The sequence below is a fragment of the Cornus florida genome, unplaced genomic scaffold (genome assembly GCF_030987335.1).
Source record: "Cornus florida cultivar Cherokee Brave unplaced genomic scaffold, ASM3098733v1 CherokeeBrave_3.0.0_Hap2_Chr04, whole genome shotgun sequence".
Taxonomy (NCBI): Eukaryota; Viridiplantae; Streptophyta; class Magnoliopsida; order Cornales; family Cornaceae; genus Cornus; species Cornus florida.
In genome coordinates, this window is record NW_026775574.1 from 56,440,604 (window position 1) to 56,463,243 (window position 22,640).

Sequence of the window (22,640 nt, forward strand, 5' to 3'; positions counted from 1 at the left end):
TGTTAATGTGGTTTTCCGAGATGCATTTTAATTTTGTCACTTTTTTTCTTTTTAATTGCACGAAAATTGATCTTATATTACCGAATTCAGATCAAGTTAAAGGGTACAAATTCTTGAATGGAGAAACTCCAATATAACCATGGGTATTAAATTATTTTCTGGTGTTTGGTTAGAATTAAAAAAGAAGAAAAAAAAAGTTTGTTTCAAAGAGTGTTTGGTACGGGTGTAAAATTGTGCATGTATTAGGGATCCTGCGCACGTATTCCCCCAAGACAAGCCACTGCCATATAGACCCTAAACTAATCATTGTAATATTCATCTTCAAACCTATCCAAACCGTTCATATCACCCTTGCAAATCAAACCATGTCGATACAATCCAAATGCTATATTTTCGAAACCTCAATCGTCAAGCCATCTGTTCATTTTTCGTCAAGAACCTAGACATTCGTCGGAATATCCACCCCCACCAAAACTGGTCCGATCAGCCCACCCTCCTCGCCATAGCCGATCAGCCCACCCTTGTCGCCGAGAACTTTGCGCGTCTTGTGGAAGCTGAGGAAAATGACTTATGGAGATTTAATCCGTAAGTTAATTTTCCTCAGTTTCCTTTTGTTTGGACGTAAAATATTTTTTAATAAATAAATTTTTTATTTTCAGGTGTTTGGTTGCCGTAAAATATTTATGAAGAAAAAAAATATTAAAATTTAACAAAAATAATTTATCCATAAATTTTCAGCAAGTTATTTTACATGCCCCTTCTGATGGATTTGATCTCAACCTCAATGTAGATCTTTGCCAAAACCGACAAAATAAAAATAAAAAAATATTTTACCTGAAAAAGAAAAATATTTTCGAAAAAAAAATTTTATGTCGAAACAAACGGAGCCTTGATGTAGAATATTTTAATTTGAAAAATATTTTCCTACTTTAAAGTGTTGCCAAACACGTACTCTACCAACTATGCTACAACTAAGTAATGTCCAAAGTGATTTATTTTAAAATTTTATTTTATAATTGTTGAATTAAATAAAATAATTATATATACATTGACAATCATTGCTGATATATAAAATGCTCTCCAAGTTTTTATTTCAAAATACCAAATTATATTTCTTAAATCAAGTAACTCCGGTAGTCTTTTATAACTCATCTTGAAGCATCTACAAAATGTAATGTACGTCCATTAGATAAAGATATGCAACTGGAAGAACAATTTTAGAACCTTTAATAAGGCCTCTCCTCTCCGTTGTTATGGAATCTCTTTACACTTGTGTCCCACAATCACTAGAGCAGGGTTAGTTGCTGTAATTGATAAAATGATTTATTAGAAGAGAATGCGGTGCTTAATTTATATTGGGAAGAGCAATTAATTAAGCACCAAACTTTTGATTGATTTTCTAAATTATTGCCAATGAGACTTTAGTACCCGTTTGCCATGCGCTTTGTTTTAGGCATTTTGTTTTTGGCTAAAACAAAAATAGTGTTTTTGTTGTAGGAGTGTTTTGGAAAAAAATCGAAAGTATGTTTGGGAATGATGTTTTGTTATGGAAATGTCGGAAACAGAAAATGAACAACTGTTAAAACAAGAAAAAACAACTTTTTGATATTTTGATTTTGGGCCAGTTCACAAAGTATTTTAGTACTGTGTAAAATAAAACAAGGCTACAACAAACATGCTTTTGTTGCCAAAATCGACACTGTTGCAGCCCAAAAACAAAAACGCATGCCAAACGGGGCCTAGCATTGTTGTGTGAAATCTTGACTCGAGGCATTCATCATAAAGAAAGGGTGAGTGGTGCAAATTGAAAGAGAAAGGAGTTGAAATCCGGGCACATTCAAAAATTTCCACAAGAAACAAAATTTTACAAAGCAAAAGCAACTATGAAGAAAGGGATAGGAGTGAACAAAGGGTTCAAATCTTCTTGTTGGGAGAGTTTGACATGACCAATTAAGGTCTGCATTTCCGTGAAGCACGGTGATAGCTTTCGATAATGGAAATATGCGAAGACTTAGAATGAAGGCAAGGCCACATATTACTTATCAGAATTGGTAAGGGAAAGAGACAACTACACCAACAGGTCAGCGGCTTAGCGGTAACAAGTCCCTACTTCTCAAAGAGAGGTCAGGGGTTTGAGCTTCCATGGAGGCATGTATGTGTGAGTAGCCAACTAGAAAAAAAAAAAAAGAAAAAAAAAAAGAGAGACAATTACACTAAAATACATGCATGCATATTAATACCACACTTGGCCTTCCTCCTTTGATTCACCTCCACATGTATGGAGAAAACTTGCTCCCTTCTTGTTTCTGTTACATTGTGACCAGTGACTGCATCATTCCCATCAACTCAAGATTTAAGACAAGAATTTTCTAGATCATTTAAGAGAAGAGGGGGTAGGGGTGTTGGAAGGTGTAATTTAGCTCTCAGTTCACCGGATTAACATAGAAAAAATATTATTGAAAATATATAAAGGAAGTTCAAGTGCCAAAAGCTCAAGAAAATTGACAAAGCATAGAGGAAACTAGGAAAGAACAAGCATATGAGGCCACACTGTGATATATTTTCAATAAATAAATACACTATCCATTCTAAATAAATACACTATATATCCATTCTGGTAGAAGCAACAAGCATCAAGCAGCTTTCGTGTCTAATAAATAGAAGTATCATTTTACCCCAACTTCAAGTAGCTTCACAATTAATTCGTGAAGCTTACACCGAAATTCCGATGACTACCTACCTTTTGCTACTTGAGTTAAACTTTTTTTTTTTTTTTTTTTCCCAAATTCTTTTTTATAAAATTTCAGCCAAATTATATTATTAAAAAAAAAATATGATGTATTATTATTTTATAAAAAATTAAAGCAGATGTATTCTCATAACTACTACTTAGATACATTTGTCAAGATTAGATATAATGCTAGATGTGGCATTTGCATTGGATGATTAATCTAGACTATGGTTATTCAATACCATTGGTTCAATATTGTTATTGAAGCAAATAATGATGTCGATGAAGATATGGTTGCACAATACTATGCATATCAATAGCATGCAGGGTTCCTACTGTTGGATGATCTGATATGGCTGAGTACAAACAATTCAAGACATGCCTTCAATGCTTTTGCAATACATGCCATTAAGTTATATTAATTTGCATTTTCAACTGGAAGGTCTTAAATTGCCCGTGAAAATAATGTTATGTGATGTGTTTGAATCCCTATCCAGCCATCTTAATGCAACTGGAGGCATAATTAGGAATCTCTTCATTGCTGTGCCCCATGATCACTACTAGAACAGAGTTACTTGCTAACCGATAAGATAATTAATTAGAAGACAAGGCAGTGATTAATGATTTTGGGGATGAGCAATCAATCACGAAATTTTTAATTAATTTTCCAAACGTATTATTGCGTGGAATCTTGACTTGGAGACGTTCATTATACAGAAATTAAAAGGTGGGTCTGTAAATTGAAAGAGAAAGGGATAGATGTGAAGACTTAATTTAAGGCATAAAACAAAATGCATGAATGGTCACTATGGAGTCATTTTCTAGAGGAAGCTTCCATGTTTGAAGACTTTGACGTGGTCAAGGTCTGCGTTTCCGTAAACCACGGGATAGCTTTTGATTATGGAAATATGCAAAGACTTAAAATACTCGAGGCAAGGCCACATATATCTCATTAGAATTGTTAATCAAAGCGAAAGAGACAACAGCACTTGACCTTCCTCTTCTGATTCACCTCGACCAGCTGTGTCACCTTTTCATGATGGAAAAAACTAGCTCCCTTGTTTCTGTTACATTCATAATATTGTTGGTGCACTACTACAACTACTCTCTCATGGCTTGCTTGGCTGTGACGGTGAGTACTAGTAGGAGGACTGCAACCAATATCACCACTGATCAATCGGCTCTTCTTGCCCTGAAATCCCACATCACTAGCGACCCTCAAAACATTTAGGCCAGCAATTGGACCACCTCAACCTCCCATTGCAACTGGATTGGTGTCCATTGCAGCACTCGCCACCACAGAGTTGCTGTCTTGAACCTTTCTTACATGGGCCTAAACGGCACCATCCCTCCACACATTGGAAACCTCTCTTTTCTAGCCTTACTAGACATCAGAAACAACAGTTTCTATGATAATATCCCTAAAGAGCTTGGTCATTTGCGTAGACTAGAATCCATCAATTTCTCTTCCAATGACTTTACAGGAAACATTCCTAAAGAAATCGGCAAGCTTGCTAGTCTAGAGTTTCTGGATATGAGCTGGAACCAACTTTCGGGCTCCATACCTGCCCCCATCTTCAACATCTCCTCACTGGAAACTATTTCATTCGCAGGTAATTGTCTATCAAGTAATCTGCCAGCAGATATGTGCTACCTTCTTCCAAAACTCTCCAGGTTTGATCTATCCTACAACCAGTTCGATGGCCAAATTCCGTCCACTTTATATGATTGTTCCAAACTTCAAATCTTGTCATTGTCATATAACAAATTTAGTGGAGCAATACCAAGAGAAATTGGAAACTTGACCTTCCTAAAAGGGTTATATCTTGGCGTAAACAATTTAAAAGGTACGATAAATTCTACTTTTGTTCTCCTTAATTACTATATCCATATGTGCTTACATATGGGCAAGGACTTTATCTTATACAGTGACAAAATTTTGCATAACAGGATGGTTTGGGAATTTGTGCTCTATTAATGATGTATATTATTCAATTACTAGGATGAATATTAAATACATAACCTCTCCATCATGCTATCCCTCAACATTAAAAAGTTAGAAACAATATAATTTCTGTCATGATATCCCTAAGGAGATAAGTAATTTGTGTTGACTAGAAATCAATCACGATTTTCACTCTTAATGACTTTACAGGAAACATTCCTAAAGAAATTGGCAAGCTTGCCAGTCTAGAGTTTCTGGATATGAGGTGGAACCAACTTTGGGGCTCCATACCAGCCCCCATCTCCAACATCTCCTCTCTAGAAACTATTTCTTTCACAGGTAATAGTTTGTCAGGTAATCTTCCAGCAGATATGTGCTACCTTCTTCCAAAACTCTCCAGATTTGGTCTATCCCACAACAAGTTCGATGGCCAAATTCCTTCCACTTTATATGATTGTTCCAAACTTCAAATCTTGTCATTGTCATATAACAAATTTAGTGGAGCAATACCAAGAGAAATTGGAAACTTGACCTTCCTGAAAGAGTTATATCTTGGTGCAAACAATTTAAAAGGTATGATAAATTCTGCTTTTGTTCTTCTTAATTATTATATACATATATGCTTACATATGGGCAACGACTTTATCTTATATAGTGAGAAAATTTTGCATAACAGGATGGTTTGGGAATTTGTGCTCTATTAATGATGTATATTAATGGACAATACTTAGCTACTCATCGATAAGTAACTTCACCCTACTCACTATTTATGTGTTCCAATAACAAAATAACACATCACTTTTAATAAAAAAAAAAAAGTCCTGTACGTATATTCAATGGTTGATTCGAGAAAGTAGAGGAGGGCTTGGGTTATTTTGTTATTAAATGTGATGTGTTAATTTGTTATTGGAACACATAAGGGGTGAGTAGGGTGAAGTTACTCACGGTAAGTAGCTAAGCATTATCCTTAATTAATTACTAGGATGAATATTAAATACATAACCTCTTCATCCTGCTATCCCTCAACATTGAAAAGTTAATTAGAAACAATAATTTATATTATGATATGTTGGGTTTTAATTAAATAATTCACATCTAGAAATCAAGAATACTACATAATTAATTAAAGATAGAATTTAGCCTCGTACCTGATTAGTGATTAAACCACCAAGTACTTTTAAATATTGGATAAGATCCTTAGAACCTTTGAGAATTTCCTGCAAAACATTAGAGTGTTTTATCCTCTTCTGAGAGTTGTCATTCGATAGGAATGAATTAGGGTTTTAAAACCCTTATATATAACAATAATATGGGGCAACGGGCTAGTCGCTTAGCAGTATCAGCCTCTTACTTCCCAAAGGAAGGTCAGGGATTCAAGTCTCATAAGAGACAATGTGTGTGAGTACCAACTAGGGAAAAAAAATAATAATAACGGGGGGGACGTCTTCTCTACAAATAAACATACCCAAGTTTCCTTTCCTATCATGGAAACTTAGATATTAATGGTTATAATTAAATCATACCAAATAAGTTGGAAAACCACAATCCAACGGTATAAAACCATACTCCCAATTAGACCACCAAATTGGAAAGTACAACCCAATCCATCAAGTATCAACAATCACATTACAATCCTATTTTAGAAAACGTAGTGCATAAGACCATAAAATAATTTTTATTATTTATATATAAAAATTTCCAACAATCTCCCACTTGGTCCATGCACTCTAAGTTTTTTTTTTTTTTTTTAAAAAAAAAAAAGAAAAAGAAAAAGAAAAGAAAAGAAAAAATAATGACACTATGGATCGGAACGCACTTTAGAAAAGTCGAGTGGCCACTCATTTTGTTTTATAAAAATACAATTATCGAAATTGATGGATTGAACACTCTTCTCTTTAGACTTCCTCAGTAGTGGATATATTAGTCTAAATAGTTCCATGATCGCAAAACCGATTCCATATAGGATTCAAGCAAATATAGTGATTTTTATTTTATTTCATGACATGTACGTGCAAATTGCATGTGGTCTAAAAGCACACTTCACTATCCGTCATGTTTCATACTATCGCTGTATGTCACCTGCACATATTACAGTAAACGTACTGTTAACCTTTTGTTTAGTGTAAGGATTTACCGATATGTAGTTAATCTCATATCTAGCCCAAGCTATCCTCATGGAGTGTGAAACAATCCCACAGGTAAACTTTGATATTTATATTTGGATTTACTAATGTGGTATCAATTCACATCTAGTCCAAACAACCTCATGAGTAGTGAAATACCACTCCCACACAAATCTTATATTTGGATTTACCGATATGGTGTCAATCTCATATCTAGCTCAAACAACCGCATGAGTGAAATATCACTCCCAGACAACCTTTAATAATTATTTTGGATTTATCAATGTGATACCAATATCATATCTAGCCCAAACAATCTCATGAGTGAAATATCATTCCCAAGAAAACATAGCAGCATGTGCATAAACCATATATATCAAGCTAATAATAATGATGCATTATAACTTTATTTTTGATGCAAATAACTGTCACCATAAGGTGTAAACTAGAGGAAAAATAATTGTCACCATAAGGCGTAAAGAAACTATCTGCAATGTAGCATATATTAAAGAAATACCAAACATCATAACATAATGACTCTCGAACACCTATCCGAATCATGTGCTTTATAAATACTTTATTATCTTCAGCTAAAGACCTTTAGTGAGAGGATCTGCAATATAGGGAAACCTTAATGGCATTTAAACCTTAATCTTCTCACACTTGAAAATGTACTTTATGCCAATGGGCTTACTACTTTTGTCACCCTTAAAAAATTTCCATATACTTAATTAATATAAGCCTTTAGAGAAAGTCCAAGTATTCTAGTAGCGTGATCTCTATGGATCCTAATGCCATGGACATACTTTGCATACCTATGTCCTTCAAGTCAAAAAAACTTTACATAAAAATTATTAATATCATGTATCACACAAATGTAATTGCTACCTTGCAAAATACCATCAGCATATAGGACAAGGAAAGCAAAATGACTCCCACTAAACTTGAGTATATGCATTTATCTATAACATTCTCTTTGAACCTAAAATTAGTAATCACTGTATCAAAATTCGGATGCCACTACTGTAAAACTTGCTTAAGGCATAAATGGGCGATAATGAAAGAATGACTCTTAAAGATTCCTTTAATGAAACTGGAGAAAAATTTCAAAGAAATCAGTACTTAACTTTTGCTTAAGAACTTAGCTACCAATTTTTGTCTTATAACCATTATAAACCTCAAAATCACCAACTACAGCATTCTTCTAAGCTCTAAAAGATCTCCTAAGCTAAACAGGCTCTGGAACTAGATTGGAAACTAAAAGAAAGGCTGCAAAGGAGAATAACTAAATGAGTGGGAATAATTGAAAATTTGAGAATTTGAGCTTTAACTGAAACCACTAAAGAAAGTGGAATGAAGTCTGAAATAAATGGAATAAATACTGAAAATTGCTCCTCTGCAAAAAGAAACTACGGCATTCTAAACTCTCACTGGATTCACCATTCTCATCAAATTTGTATGATATATATCAATAATCTTCATAGGTATACAAGCCAGTAAAATCTTCAATCCTTTAATATTTTAGGACGCCAAATAAAATAACAAGTGATAGTGTGAGATCAAGCTCTGTGACGGCCCAAGTTTTGTAAACCCGGTGCGTCAGTGATGACCAAAAGATGGCCCGATAATGGATCCGAAATGCGGAAGTGAAAGGTGAACAACGGTCTCTAGAGATACAATGATTCTCTAAGACACCAATGTGACCCTCAATGAGGTCATGGAACCCAAAGGAAACAAATGCAAAAGTGTCGTTTCAAAAACGAACAAAAAGAACCAAGGGGCAAAATGGTCATTTTACAAAAAGTGGATTCAGGTGCTATTGAGCACACCGCTGGAAAGACAATGACAAATTAGTCAAGTTCAAAATTTTTTTTACTCAATTTGGAGTCCGGACGGGAGAGAAAGGTCAAAAATAAAAATGATGTCGTGGCGGCCCGACGAGGACAACTCACCACTACTGCAACTGAGAGTAAAAACGGGCATCTAAACGGACTTTTTTGGAAAAACTCAAAGAAGAAACCCCCTCTAAAATCAAGTTTCCTACCCCAATCATGGACGGAAATAAAAAAAAAAATGCATTGTAAAATGCCCAGAATGCCTCCAAGAAAATCAAGTCAAGAGGAAAAAAACTAATCCGAGCTACTGCCTAAGTTTTGGAAATAGGGTTTTGGGAGGTTTTTAAATTACCTAAATTGAAAATACAATCTTAAAATGCACCCACAAGACCTCCGGAAGTTTCGGATCGGTCGTGACGATTTTCAAAAAAAAGTCGATGAATAGTACCAACTACATTTGTACTAAAAATTTGCAAAACCTGGCAGCAAGGGTTTTTCGGAAAAATATTGATTTTTGAGGGCCAAGATGATGTTTTCTAGGAAAATACAAAGAGGAAACCCTCCTCAAAATTGAGTTTTCTACGTGACTCACAAGGAAAAATGAAAAAAATGCATTGTGAAATACCTGAAATGCCCCTGGAACATAATAGGGTAAAACTTCCTAAAAATGCTACTTAGAGTTTTTGTTTCATCAAGGAAGGTATTGTTTGCCAAAGTGAGCATGCAAGTGTATGTAATATGATAAAATAGATGTGCTACAATGACCTATGGCCTCATTACAATACATTTACAACATTTGACATGTCAAACCTCCAAGTTAGAAAAATTACATTTCATAGACAAATCATGAACATGCTAGCACTTGCATGTGAACAAGAATGTTTCTAAAGAAGCTCAACTCAGCAAATCACCCAAGCAATTTCAATCTCCAATCTTGTATCCTGTACCTAAAATATGCCCCAGTATCGTAGGGGTGAGTAACATAAAGCTACTCGCAGGAAATGAGCGTGCATCGACCTAAAGTTTTACAAGTTGCATGATTTAATTATTGTGGTTCATTCTACCTAACGTCTATGTCAAGGTGAGATTCAGGGAGCATCCTAGCTACCTAAGATCATTTCTAGCATCAATCACCTCATTCATGCAATTTTAACAACATATGGTCATGCTTACACAAAGCAACAACATAGGAGCATGCTTACACAAAACAACAACATAGTGGTTCTCAAGGTTATCAACTTGAAGTCTAAACTGTAACATCAACTAAATATAACAATTTAGCATAATTAGAATATCTAATACCACACATCAAGACATAGATTCTCTAGGTTATCAACTAGCAATCTAAAAGTGTGAAATCAACTAAATATATCAATTTAATATGGATGTACTTAACAACATCAAATCGCCAATTACCAAAACCATAAGTCACAATTAAACATTAGTTGTCAACTTGGAATTGAATGCGAAATCAAATAGTGGAAGACTTGGACATCACAGCTCGGATTTCCGCTGAGACAAGGCAAATTTGGAGCTACTAACCCCCAGGCAGCCTACCCAACGCGCGAACTTTTGACTTAGAGGACTTTTGTCCCCGTACTAGAGCCAAACCCTAGCCATCACAGTTTAATAATGTCCCAAGCAACTCCAAAATAAATAAGTTAACAACTTATATACGTATTAAACAGTACACGAAACTACCTTCATGCACAAGTAGGTTGTAACCACACAACACATGCTCTAAATCCACAACAACTATAGGATGACAATATCGAATCTTCAGAGCGCGATTCGTTACGTGCTATAATAATATCACATGTCGAATCTTCAGTGTGCGATTCGTTACACACTATAACAATATAATCCAATATTGAAAACATAATTTATAAATCTATTATAAGTCTAAAATCATGCTTCAAACATACTATCAATGTCAATTTCAGGATTTAATCATTAAAGCAATAAAAACGGAATTTAATAAAATAAACTAATTAAATTCCTTAACTTTCAAATCTCAATCAAATGGCCCATAATCAATGCATATTATACAATATAACATAGTATATACATACATTCACTAAAATTTCAATTAGGCCAATGGCACAACAAGGTAGAATTTAATTTTATCATGATAATTAAACTTCTAAATTTCAAAGCAACTTCAAATGGTCCCAATTTAATATATAGTAGTACACAAGTCCTAGTCATCTTGATTATCAAGTAAAAAAACTTAATTGGGCCAAGGGAACCATTAAATAGATTTTAATTAATCATTTAATTTAAAATCTCTAGATTTTCATACTTGTCCAAATACTCTCAAATTAAAGTATATTAACAAACATGCTAAAATTTAATTTAAAAGCATACTACAAGTTCATTTCATGAAAAGTATGGCCATGGGATTTAATCTTTCACCAAAGATAAATATTAAATAAAAAGTGCAATTCTTATTCAATTAATCCCAATTTAATATATGTTAACAAACATATTAAAACATAATTTTCTAGCATGCCACAATTCCATTCGAAGTTATACACATCCTTGAGAATTCAATTTCATACAAAGAAATAATTAATACTAATTTTCTAGAATTGATACAAGGTATGCAATTAAGTTGTATAATCATGCTAAATACTCAATACAACACACACAAAAGCCTAGAACATCCCCTACCTCAATTTGAGATGAAAATCTTAAAAGCCACCAAATGGAAACCGCTCCGAATCCGACGAAACTTCTAGGTTTTGTCGGGGACTACACCGTGCACATAACCCCCAAGGAAGCCCCATCAAAATCACAACTTGAATTCAAACCCAAACTCAAAGAATGGTCAGAAATGGGTTCTAATAAGGGTGAAAGAAGCGCGTAGTCAACACGAACACTAAACGCAAAGGCCCTTCTATGTTCAGACGAAGGAATGAAGCTTAAAAGAGGAAAGAGAAGGTGGAAGCCTCCCTTGGGCTGCCATGGAAGCTTCAGGTCGTGCAAGAGAGTGGGGAAGATGAAAAAATAAAATATCTCACCTCATTTTATAGAAATCTCAAAAAGTGCCCCGAACGGGCCCCGTCGGGTCTGAAAAAGTAAAATTTGAGCAGACGCACTCAAATGAAAAAACTCTATGAACAAAAAGATTCAAAATGAGAACATATGAATAATGGAAGAAACGGCGTCAAAAACCGAGTCCCGAGTAGAAAGTTATGCCCTAAACAAGTTTGGCGCTGATTGGGGCCAGAAACCTTGAAACTGGAAAACAATGACCAGAAGGAATTTCTAAGAGTACATGACTTGACGAAAAGTGAAAATGAATCCCGTACGAGGATCCAGGCTCAAAACAAGGCATTTAGCAATAACTTTCATTAATTGCACAATGGCCCCTCCAAAAAGTGAAAACTGCACTAATGGCCTAGAGTGAAAATATCTTCCAAAAATATTTTCTTAAAAACCCCTAAAATAAAATATCTTCAAAAGATATTTACGAAAAACACCCCAAGAAAAGAAAATAATTTCAAAGAACTTTGCATCCATGCCCCTATGGACACTAGAAGCAACAAGAGTACTTTATTGCAAAAGTAAAGATATGTATTTCGTGGAAGCCACTCAAGATGGAGATACATGAAGTCAAAAACCAACTCTGAATATAAGAACTGTGGTTACGCCAACAAAGTGTCAAACGGGGAAAAGACAAAATAGGGAAAAGGACGAAATAGGGAAAAAGACGAAAAGTGAATAGTGTCGAAAAATGAAAAATGTGGAAACGACTCGGTCCTCAAAGGAAGTTGTCAATCCATAGAAAAGAGTCTCGGAAATCACTCCAGAGCACTCGAGACAACATTAAGCGAAGAGGAACTAAACTCAGAAAGGAAAGACAACAGAAAAAAAATATCCGTAAAAATCTGGGTCATTACAAGCTCTTTGATATATGCATTATATAGCTTTGCCTTTGTAAGGCATCCCCACACTTTCTCTTTTTCTGCAACTTTATTTTGTTCAGGAAAACTAAGAGTGGTGTATTATGGCATAATGCCTTGCTTTTTAAGTATGTACTGAAAGTACTACGATTTACACCCTTCTTATTACCATTCTCCCATTAAAACTATAACGACCCGAACTTGAAGGTCCAGATCGCTAACCAGGTCCTTACCCAAACCCGAGGTCATCTACAGGCACAAAGGTCATTTCGAATGTCACGACACCAATAATACATCCTTTTCAGGTTTATAACATTACTTGACATCGTTAAATGGGTTTGAATAGGAACCTAAGGGAAGAAGGTAAACAAACTGCCTAACAGCCTGTACCGATCGACCGGAATGGCTATACCGGTCGTTTGATATGGCTTAACTGGTCTGCTGAGTGTGGCTCCCTCACGAGGCTGCCTACTTGACCAAAAAGATACAGATCGTCCGGTATCCCTTACCGGTTGACCGAAATGACCCTGGGAAAGTTCCTTTACCTACAGATCTGCTATAAGCATATAAGAATATAATGGCCTCACTCGGGGCCTTACAAATGTGAGTTGTACGTAGCAGAATGTTTTAGAAAGTTTTGATTACTTTTGAAAATAGATCTTGTGTTTTTCTAACTTACTTTATTTTAGTAATTAAATAATTAATCACATGCAGATAAAATAAAGAAAAGTCAAAGTTAGAGATGACACCAGGATATTTAGCGAGGAAACCCCAATTGATAAAATACGTCAACTGTTTGTATGGGAAAAACTTCGTGGACTGTGCAGTCCAAAGTAAACCGATCCACTATACTTGAAACAAAGTACACTGAACTTTGACTCTGGCTTACACCTTATCGTTATACCAAACACCAATTGCTGACAATCCTCTGGCTTTGCAACTCCCCGTCCAACAGCAACTTGACCTCAGGCTTATGCTTGATATTTGTAGAAAAGTACCAGGTAGATTAGACAACACTCCTCGAATGCTCCAACCCTTTCAAAGTGTGATCGCTTATACTTCTGTTCTTCAATCGTCTGAATTTGATATAGTAATAGATCTGCTTTTGTCTGATTGATGTAGATGCAACTGTATGATCATGATCAGGATATGAACACTACAACTCTAAAATCACTATGTGAATCTGTGTGTGTGTTCTAGAAAGACAAACAAAAAATTCTCTAAGAATTTCTAAAACAAATAATCTTTCTATGGCTTTTAAGAATGATAACTTGATAGTACAAAACCCGTGAATAAACCTATGTGTATGACAATTTTTATATAGAGGTTTGCAAAATCTTATTCTTCTTAAAAATAAAGGATAATTTATGTATATGCATAGGACTTGGAAGGAAAGTTGGATAACAAAAGAATCAAACAAAACAAGGAAACTGAAAACCTGTTGCTGTCGGGACTTTGGGAACTGGTTCCCAAATCTTGGTACCGGTTCCCAAAAGATAGAATGGAATTCTCTCGAATCTCAGCTTCTGGAACTGGTTCCCAAATTCAGGTACCAGTTCCCACTGGATAGAATCCAATTTGAACTTGGATTTTCTATTTTTGGGAATTTTGGAAAATATACCATGTAGGTATTTGTATCTTAAGTGGGAAATGATGTTTTAACTTTCCTTTTTGATGATCAACAGTACTTTCCTCTTTTGAACAACCTTCCAATTCTGCAGTCAATGTCATATCTGATATGGTAACTGAAATTATAACTCGACTAGGACTTGTTTTGTTACCAAAATATGCCAATTATAAAAATATATCTCACTATCTCCTCATTTGGCAATTTCGTGACAAAACCCTAAAAACAATTTAATAATGCACCCAAAGCAGAAAAGTAATTTACAACTGTTTAAGAAAACACGGAATTTTTTTTTACCTCTGTTCTCTTCTTCTCTTGAACAAAATTTCACCTGAATTCCTGCACATGGATCAATCAAAACTACCAGTGAAAGTTTAATAAAATAAGTTAAAAACTCCCCTTGAATAAATTATCCAAAATTTTCAGTTTATCTCCCCCTTAAATTAACCATTGTTCTCCCCCTTTTTGGGATAAAAATTTACAAAAAATTTAAATAGATCATTTAGAGTAGAAACAATACTAAATAGAGAAAACAGTAATCAGTTTATTACATGTCAGCAGGCAAAAGATAATATCCAAAAAAAATATCAATTCATGACTATGTAAAAACTGAACAAAATGTGATGTATGTATGATATGAACATATAATCAAGCATTATTATCTCCAGCAAATGGAACAGTAGTAGTCGAAATGTCCTCATCACCACCATCAGTGTCATTACCACTACCATCCTCATCATCCTCTGCATCATTATTTGTCTTATCATTCTCATCTATTTCATCCTCAGGAACAAGTGACGGATCTAGAGGAGCTAGTCTGTAGATGTCCTTAGAAGTACTACCCATCCTTTACTCTTTAAGAAATCTAACCTCTGCTTGTAGATCAAGAACAACATCCATCATGGCCTTCTGATTCTCAAGAATCAGTGAGTAAAGCAGATTAGCATCCTCTGTGGTGAAATTCCATTTAGACTAAAAAATCTGAGTAATCTCAGGAAGAGATGACGAAGTAGCTGAACCCCTGCTAACCTTCCTAGCTGTAGCCCTGTTGGATTTAGACTTGTTAAAATCCCTAACATCCATCTCAGACATAATCTCGATATGATGAGCTCGGGGTGGAAGTGGAATCTCAAATTGCAGAAACAAACTAATGATGATCATAAGGAATGGAGATGACTTCTTTTTGGTATTGTTCTTATAGTGTGCTACCATTAACCCATAGATAGAAGCAGTAAGATGTATCTGTGCATCAATAGATAGAAGATATAATACATCTGCACGATTTGAGGAGATAACGTCCTTCTTCCAGAAGTAACCAAGATTGGAGATGGCAAACAAATTTAGAAACGCCGCCTCATCCATGAGATAATGAGATGGTATATAATCGAGGTATCTCGGTGAGTCTGGAACACACAGTGCATTACAAATATCTTCCCACTTCAGTCCTGAATGATCAAATAGAAGACAATACCCTGTGCTTGTAAATATCTTGAGTGTACCAAGAATTTTTCCAATTGCCTTTTCATCAACAACATAATCCTTGCCAAATAAGGAAACCTCAAAATATCCTGAATCATAGACTTTCTGGATATTAGAGTAAAAGTAATGTACCATGTCTGGACTATAGGTATACTCCATCCTTGTGAAGAAAAGCTAATTATGCTTCTCAATGTAGTCAACGAGCTTTATCCTCAAATTATCTTTGAGCTTTTTCGAGTTCACATTCCGTTCTGATTTTATCGAACCTTCTTGTACACTTTAGTGTACACCTTCCATGCATGGTCTTTGTAGAAGTGTTCTCTAGCAAACTCAACCTTCCCAATGTCAAAAACTAAAGGATACCCAATTGGTAACTCAGTAGAAGGTGAGCTAGAATGCATAGGAGAGGTAGGATCATCCCTAGGAGCATTCTGACCCTCTTGTGGTTCCTGGATGGAAATTGTCGTTCAGGTTCTCTTGGGAGGTGGAGGAGTAGTAATTCCATTTCCTTTGGCCTTCTGAGACAATTTTGGAGGGATCTTGTGTTCGAAAATTTTTGGTTTGAGGCCTCGAAATTCACTGAGTAATTTTGTCGAACACTTGGAGTATGCTTCAACACTTGTTCTTGGACAAGCTTGTTTTGAATCTTCAAAACCCCCAACAATCAATAATCCAATAAGCACACATGATCCCAAGATCAAACCCAAGGTTTTCAAGCTTCAATAAACAAAGATTTAGAACAACTTCTTAACCAAATCCACTAGAAAAGTTTCAAACCCAAATTCCTCTTTCAAACTTCAACTTTGAACCTTCAATCTTCAAATCTGAAGATCAAGGAAATGATTGCATGTTTATCTTTCAATTTATGATGAGAATAATGCAAGATTGATACAATATATGAAAGGATATATGATGTATATATCTATGGAGTTATAGAGAGAGAGTGAATATATATAGACAGAAATAGTGTATGCATCAATGCCCAACAAAAGCAAAAATGGGGTCCTTTTATGCCCATTCACGCTGCCAAGAGCCGGTAGCCCAGTTGGGAACCGGTTCCCAAAAGGTAGTGTTGACTTGGAGGACAGTTAAACCCATTGAACCAGTACCAAACTTGTGGTACCGGTAGCCAATTGCTAGAAAGGTTTGGCCTTGCTACTTTGTACGTTAAACCGGTAAGGAAAATGTAGAATCGGTAGGGCCATGGCACAATTGAAATTTTTCTATAAAGATTTTCTAATGGACTTTTTAAATTACTCAATGATCAAAGCAAGCAAAAAAAATTCTACAAACTAAAATCAAAAATCTTTTTGAATTTTTATAGTTTTTGAATTTTTTTAAAAAAAAAAAAACAAAATAAAGAACAAATCATTAAGCATTCAATCAAAGTCTTTCAAGTCCACACATAACTGAAAATTTCAGAAAATTTCAGAGATATCTATGAATGAAAATCTCAACTTAACAGAATATTCAATCAATTTCAATTCTCAGGAAATAATCACAACATGAAATTTAACTTGCAAGTTTTAATGAAACATTTAGAAATCAATCTAGTAAGTTCAAGTGTGTATGTGTAATCCATCTCATCAATTTTCAATCAATTATCAATAAATCATTGTCCAAACCATATTGATTGAAAAGCATCAAGATGAAATTTTCTTTGAGCAGTTTTATAAGTAAGGTGGTTTTCACTCTAAAGAGCAGACAGCAATTCCCCAATTCAACTTGTCTCCACCTTTCATTTTACTCATTTAGCTCCACTTCAAAGTCTAATGGGAGCTTTCAAACACATCTCAATAGGTAGCCTTTTCCAAAACAAAGAATTCAGCATTTTTCAAAATTTTCTTTTCTTTTTATGCTAAATATATCAATTTTTTTATATTTGATTTTAAGCTTCTATTTTTTTTCGACAATAATCTTTATAGCTTTTGTGATTAATATACCATAGTCAACAATTCAAAGTTTTTCAATCAATTTTTTTTTTTTAAGATTTGGACTAGTGCACGAAAGATTATGAACTTAAAAGATTCAAATCTAAAAATCTCATAATCAATGCAAATCAACTTTCATTGTATAGATTACAAACCAATTATCTATTTTTAATAAAAAATCATGTGTCTCAATTTGCATTCAAAGATAGATAAAAAATTCAATGGAAAAATTTTCACAATTATATCATGAAGACTATGATCAGAAACTCAAAACTCTAACCAAACTCTAACAAGTGATCCAATGGCAACAAAATTTTCTTTTAAGCACAAGTCATGATCACTGAATTTTATAGGACTCAGTTTGAAGGTGAAGTTCTTTTGGAAACTTGTTCCATAGACTCAATAGACACATAATTGATCAAATTAGATTTTTTGATCCAAACAGTTCTCACTCTCATTTCCTGAAATTCTCTTTCTTTCTTTACCTCTTTCTTAGGCAAATTCTCAGCTCTAGAAATCTTAGGTGTTACCACATTTTTTTCTTCCTAGAACGCACCTTTTTCTTAGCATGAGAATTTTGAGAATGAATTTTAGAAAAGTATTTCTTTTTCCTGTGAAGGCATGAGTTATACTTATGTCCATTCTTACCACAAAAAGTGCAATACAACAATTTAGGCTCATAAGACATATCAGAATGTGATGCATCAGACAAACATGAATCAGGCATATGATAATCATCAAGTTTAACAAAAGTTGTTTTACCTTGACTACTCGATGAACCTTTAACAAATCTTAATCCAGTTTTATCATTCACATCCTTACCCATGTTGATTGTCTTATTCAAACTGTTTTTACTCATATTGAATCCTTTCAATTTATCTTGTTCAGATTTCAATTCAATTTCAAGATAATCATTTTTCAAAACAAGACATTCATTCAATGAGTTAGCAATACTTACCTTATCCTCAAGAATGGTGATTTTCTTCTCAAGCTCCGTGATGACAGAATTATTTTCAGAAGCTTTCCTTTTTCCTTCATCAATCTATTTCTTTAGATCTTCATTCTCTCCTTTTACTTAGATAAGCTCATTTTCTAGCTTATTGATTGTCTGTTTAACTTCTATGGTTTCTCCGGCCATCTTCTTCAATCTTTCATCATCCTTTTCAACCTCTTGCACCTGTTAATCATGAACTTCATTGTCTTCGTTACTTGAAATATCAAAGTCAGATAAAGTAACAACATGAGGACTTCTCTCAAGAAAAGCGACATAAGAAAGATCACTAGTATCATCATGAGGAGAATCATTATCACTCAAAGTAGAATTTTCAGATATAAAAACTTTCATTGCTTTTCCTCTATTCCTATCCTTTTGTTCTTTCCTAGGACTAGGAGAAACATTGGATGCGTGACCTTTGCCACCACAATTCCAGCAAGTGAATTCAGTTTCTTTTGACTCTTCTACTTTCTATTCATTAAACCTAAATTTCGACGACTTATCAAAAATTTGAGGATTAGCCATATTGCTATTCCTTCTCATCTGTTGTCTTTGCAAGACCTGATTAAACTACCTTGACAGAAAAACAAAATCATCATCAAAGTTGTCATCCACAGAATTCTCAACCTGTGTAGATTTTAAAGCAAGATTCTTCTCCTTCTGATTTAAATCAATGTTCTGTATCTCAAAAGTTTTCAATGAACCTACCATCTCATCGACTTTACATGTAGTCAAATCCCGATGTTTAGTGATAGTTTCAACTCTAATCTGGAATCTTTTAGGTAAAGACCTTAAGATTTTTTGAAAAATTTTCTTATCATTAACTTTTTTACCTAAGTGATGCAGTTCAGAAATTATTTCAAGAAGACTAAAATAAAAATTAGAAAATGATTCATCTTCTTTCATCACGATGTTCCCAAAGTTATGAGAGAGCATCTGAATTTTGGATAACTTCACTTTTGAAGTTCCTTTATGAGTAGCCTGCAAAATATCCCAAGCTTTTAGCAGTTTTACAAAAAAAAAAATTCTAGCATATTCAGATGGAACAACATAATTAATAATTGCATATAAAGCTTTGCCATTAGCATCATTATGCTCAGTTTCAATAGCAGTAAAAGTAAAAACATCTTTTAAGGCCTTAACTTCTTTACCATCTACATTTTTATCTTCTGTAGGTGGCGAATAGTCAGATTCAACAATAGCCCAAGTTTTACCACCTGAATTTTGCAAATAGGCTCTCATATTTGATTTCCAAAAATTGTAATTATCTCCTTCAAACAAATGACCACTTTAATTAGAACCACCTTCTTTTAACGCATAAGACATGATTAAAACAAATTCTTGAAATCAATCAAAACTTTCCACAATGATCAACTCAATGTGTAGAGATTGGCTCTGATACCAATTTGTGAGTCGTAAGTAGCGGAATGTTTTAGAAAGTTTCGATTATTTTTGAAAATAGATCCTGTGTTTTTCTAACTTAATTTATTTTAGTAATTAAATAATTAATCACATGCAGATAACATAAAGCAAAGTAAAAGTTAGAGATGACACTAGAATTTTTAGCGAGGAAATCCCAGTTGATAAAATACGTTAACTGTGTGTATAGGAAAAACCTCACGGACTGTTCAATCCAAAGTAGATAGATCCACTATTCTTGAAACAAAGTATATTGAACTTTGACTCTGGCTAACACCCTATTGTTTTACTAAACACCAATTGCTAACAATCATCTGGCTTTGTGACTCCCCATCCAATAGCAACTTAACCTTAGGCTTATGCTTGATATTTGTAGAAGAGTAGATGGTAGATTAGACAACACTCCTCGAATGCTCCAACTCTTTCAAAGTGTGATCATTTTTCATCTGTTCTTCAATCGTCTGAATTTGATGTAGAAGTAGATCTGCTTTTGTCTAATCGATGTAAATGCAACTGTAGGATCACGATCAGGATATGAACACCACAACTCTAAAATCACTATGTGAATCAGTGTGTGTGTTCTAGAAAGACAAGCAGAAAATTCTCTAAGAATTTCTGAAACAAACAATCTTTCTAAGGCTTTTAAGAATGATAACTTGATAGTGCAAAACCCGTGAATAAATCTATGTGTATGACAAGGTTTATATAGAGGTTTGCAAAGTCCTATTCCTTCTAAAAATAAAGGACAATTCATGCATAGGACTTGGAAGGAAAGTTGGATAAAAAAGGAATCAAATAGAACAAGGAAACTGAAAACCTATTGCTGTCAGGACTTCTGGAATCGGTTCCCAAATCTTGGTACCGGTTCCCAAAGGACATAATGGAGTTCTCTCGAATCTCAGCTTCTGGAACCAGTTCCCAAATTCAAGTACGAGTTTCCACTTAACAGAATCCAATTTGACATTGGATTTTCTATTTTTGGGAACTCTAGAAAATATACCACGTAGGTATTTGTGTCCTAAGTGGGAAATGATGTACTAACATGTTGTTCTTTCCTTTTTGATGATCAATCGTACTTTCTTCTTCTGAACAACCTTCCAATTCCCCAGTCGATGTCGAATCTTATATGATAGCTGAAATTACAACTTGACTTGTTTTGTTACCGAAATATGACAATTATAAAAATATATCTCATAACAAATGGTTCAATAAGTTATGACGTCCCAAAATCATCATCATCAACATTTATACAAAAAGAATCCCATTCAATCCATTCATTCAAAGTGTAGTAACATAATCAAAATATTGCAAAATGATCACAGTTACAATCACAAGGCCATAAATTACAAGTTTAAACATCTCATGTGAATACTTTACAAAAATTGGAACTTCAATTACAAAAGATGTCAAAAATAGTCTGCTAATCCACTTAAGCTTGTGGATGAGCATTATCCACCACTTCCTTCCCATAATATGAAAATATTAATGAGTGGATGAGTACAATGGCTCAGTAGGAGGTGCCTAAGACACACCTCTTAATGACCCCGTGAATCCAAACGAAGCATAGAATAAAGGAATACGGGATCATGTTATGTTAGGGGAGAATATATCAACAACCAAGTCCACCAAACTATATACACACAATGCAATGCCAATGGGATGCAATGAAATGCTAATGTCACTCCCCAATTACAAAACTTTTTCATTTTTCCATTCCAAACCGTTAATGCAACCTGGCCCATGGCAACTCCATGGTACCACAAGAAAAGGGCTGGCCAGCTATCCTTAACCACAAGGCAACTCTAATGCATCATTTAGGGCCTAGGTAGCTTAACCACGCTAGGGTCCCTCCCTAGTTCCCTCTAGATCACATTAATGCCACGGACCACTAGGCAACTCCTAGGCGCCTAAGTTTTTATAAACCACTTTTCAAAATCTTTCCCAAATCATTTTTTTTTTTTTAAACAACTTTTCCTATTTTTGCCCTGCCATGTCAAGTATAGATTTTCTTACATCTCATTCAACCATAACAACATAACATGCATATAAGAAATTCCCAGGATATATATCATGCTTTTACATAACAAGAATCTGGCACATTAATCATATAAGGCATGAAATAAATTCACTCAAGCATGCTTATTCACAACGTGTCAAATAACACATAGACATACACATCATATACAACATAGAAATCATATATACAATATAAGGCTCATATTTCAAAAATCTAACATAACCAAAACATGCTTATACATCAAATTTAAAGACGATAATTCACAAAGCTCAAAGAAATAAGTCTTAGGAAACCCCTACCTCAAATGAAGATCAAAAGCCCCAAATTTCCTAAATTTTTGAAAATCCAAAGGTGCTCCAAACGGGACTTTGCTTTGATCAAGTCGAAACTCTTGTCATGCTCGTTGACCTTGCCTTCAGTGGCAAAGTCAAAATCCGAATAGGAAAGTGTAGATCTATGCTTGAAGTGGAGAAGAAAAAGAAAAAGGAAAATATAGAGGGAAAGAAAGAAAATGGCGTGAGAAAAAGGAAGAAACGAATGGTCAGGTGATGACCATTTGGTCATTATAATGACCAAAAAGGATGGCGGGTCCCACGACTCAAAAAAATATCTCCTTTGTCCTATATATATA

General features: G+C 34.5%; 1 protein-coding gene across 2 annotated transcripts in view; it reads left to right on the forward strand.

Moving 5' to 3' along the window:
• Positions 1-3,685: 3,685 nt before the first annotated feature.
• Positions 3,686-22,640, forward strand: part of LOC132303289 (LRR receptor-like serine/threonine-protein kinase RGI5) — a 32,131-nt gene continuing 13,176 nt past the window's right edge. For both annotated transcript variants that reach the window (XM_059800498.1, XM_059800500.1), the window contains exons 1-2: positions 3,686-4,578; positions 4,887-5,249. In XM_059800498.1, coding sequence (XP_059656481.1) covers positions 4,059-4,578; positions 4,887-5,249 — 883 coding nt within the window. In that variant the 5' untranslated portion in view covers positions 3,686-4,058. The remainder of the gene's footprint in view (positions 4,579-4,886; positions 5,250-22,640) is intronic.